General features: G+C 57.5%; 1 protein-coding gene across 1 annotated transcript in view; it reads right to left on the bottom strand.

Annotated features, from left to right (window-relative positions):
* MYO1G (myosin IG) overlaps positions 1–856 on the bottom strand; it is a gene marked incomplete at its 3' end in the record, with an annotated part of 18279 nt that overhangs the window by 9457 nt on the left and 7966 nt on the right. Inside the window, exons 11-12 of the mRNA XM_014530535.1 lie at positions 742–849; positions 51–125 (exon numbers count right to left, since the gene is read on the bottom strand). Coding sequence (XP_014386021.1) covers positions 51–125; positions 742–849 — 183 coding nt within the window. The remainder of the gene's footprint in view (positions 1–50; positions 126–741; positions 850–856) is intronic.

Below are 856 nucleotides of genomic sequence, written 5' to 3'. Positions count from 1 at the left end.
GTGCCCCCTGCGGGCAGGGCCACCCCATCCTGCGGCCGCTGCGCACTCACCTGTTGTACAGCAGCCGCTTGAAGTCCTGGAAGAGGGCGTCCCTGTTCTTGTCGATGAAGCCCAGCACGGAGTACCTGGGGGCCAGGGCGTGAGGGGCTGGGGCCGCCTCCCCGCCCTGACCTCGCAGGCCAGCCTCTCCCTCCCCCGGCCCTGACCTCGCAGGCCAGCCTCTCCCTCCCTGGCAGTTTCTCTCCTAAAGAGAGTCCAGAGGTTGTGCCCTGGCTCTGGACCCAAATCTCATAGCCCTGAATACTGCTCTAGCGCATACATGCTGTGTGGCCTGGGACAAGTTACTGAACCTCTCTGTGCTCAGAAAAGCGCCTGGGCATCAGCAACTGCATTACAGCCAGGAACTCCCAAGTCACGGTCTGGTTTTGTGTGTGTGTGTTTTTAAAATATATTTTTGCCCTGGCTGGTGTGGCTCAGTGGATAGAGTGTTGGCCTGCAGATTGAAGGGTCCCGGGTTTGATTCCCGGTCATGACCAGCTTGTTGGCTCAGTCCCCAGTGGGGGATGTGCAGGAGGCAGCCGATCCATGATTCTCTCTCATTATTGATGTTTCTCTCTCTCTCTCTCTCTCTCTCTCTCTCTCCCCCTCTCCCTTTCTCTCTAAAATCAATAAAAATACATAAAAATTAAAAAAAAATTGGAGGGGGAAAAGGGAGGATGGAAGGTGCGATGGGGACCTTACGTGACGTCCCCCGCGTAGTGCTTGATCCGGAAGTCCCGGCCGAACTCCATGGTCTTGTCCGTGGGGCAGAGCTGTGGGGGGACAGCCAGGGTCAGGGTGTGCAGGGGTCTGCAGG

This window comes from Myotis brandtii, unplaced genomic scaffold (assembly GCF_000412655.1).
Source record: "Myotis brandtii unplaced genomic scaffold, ASM41265v1 scaffold743, whole genome shotgun sequence".
NCBI classification, from domain to species: Eukaryota; Metazoa; Chordata; class Mammalia; order Chiroptera; family Vespertilionidae; genus Myotis; species Myotis brandtii.
This window is presented reverse-complemented; position numbering and strand designations above follow the sequence as displayed.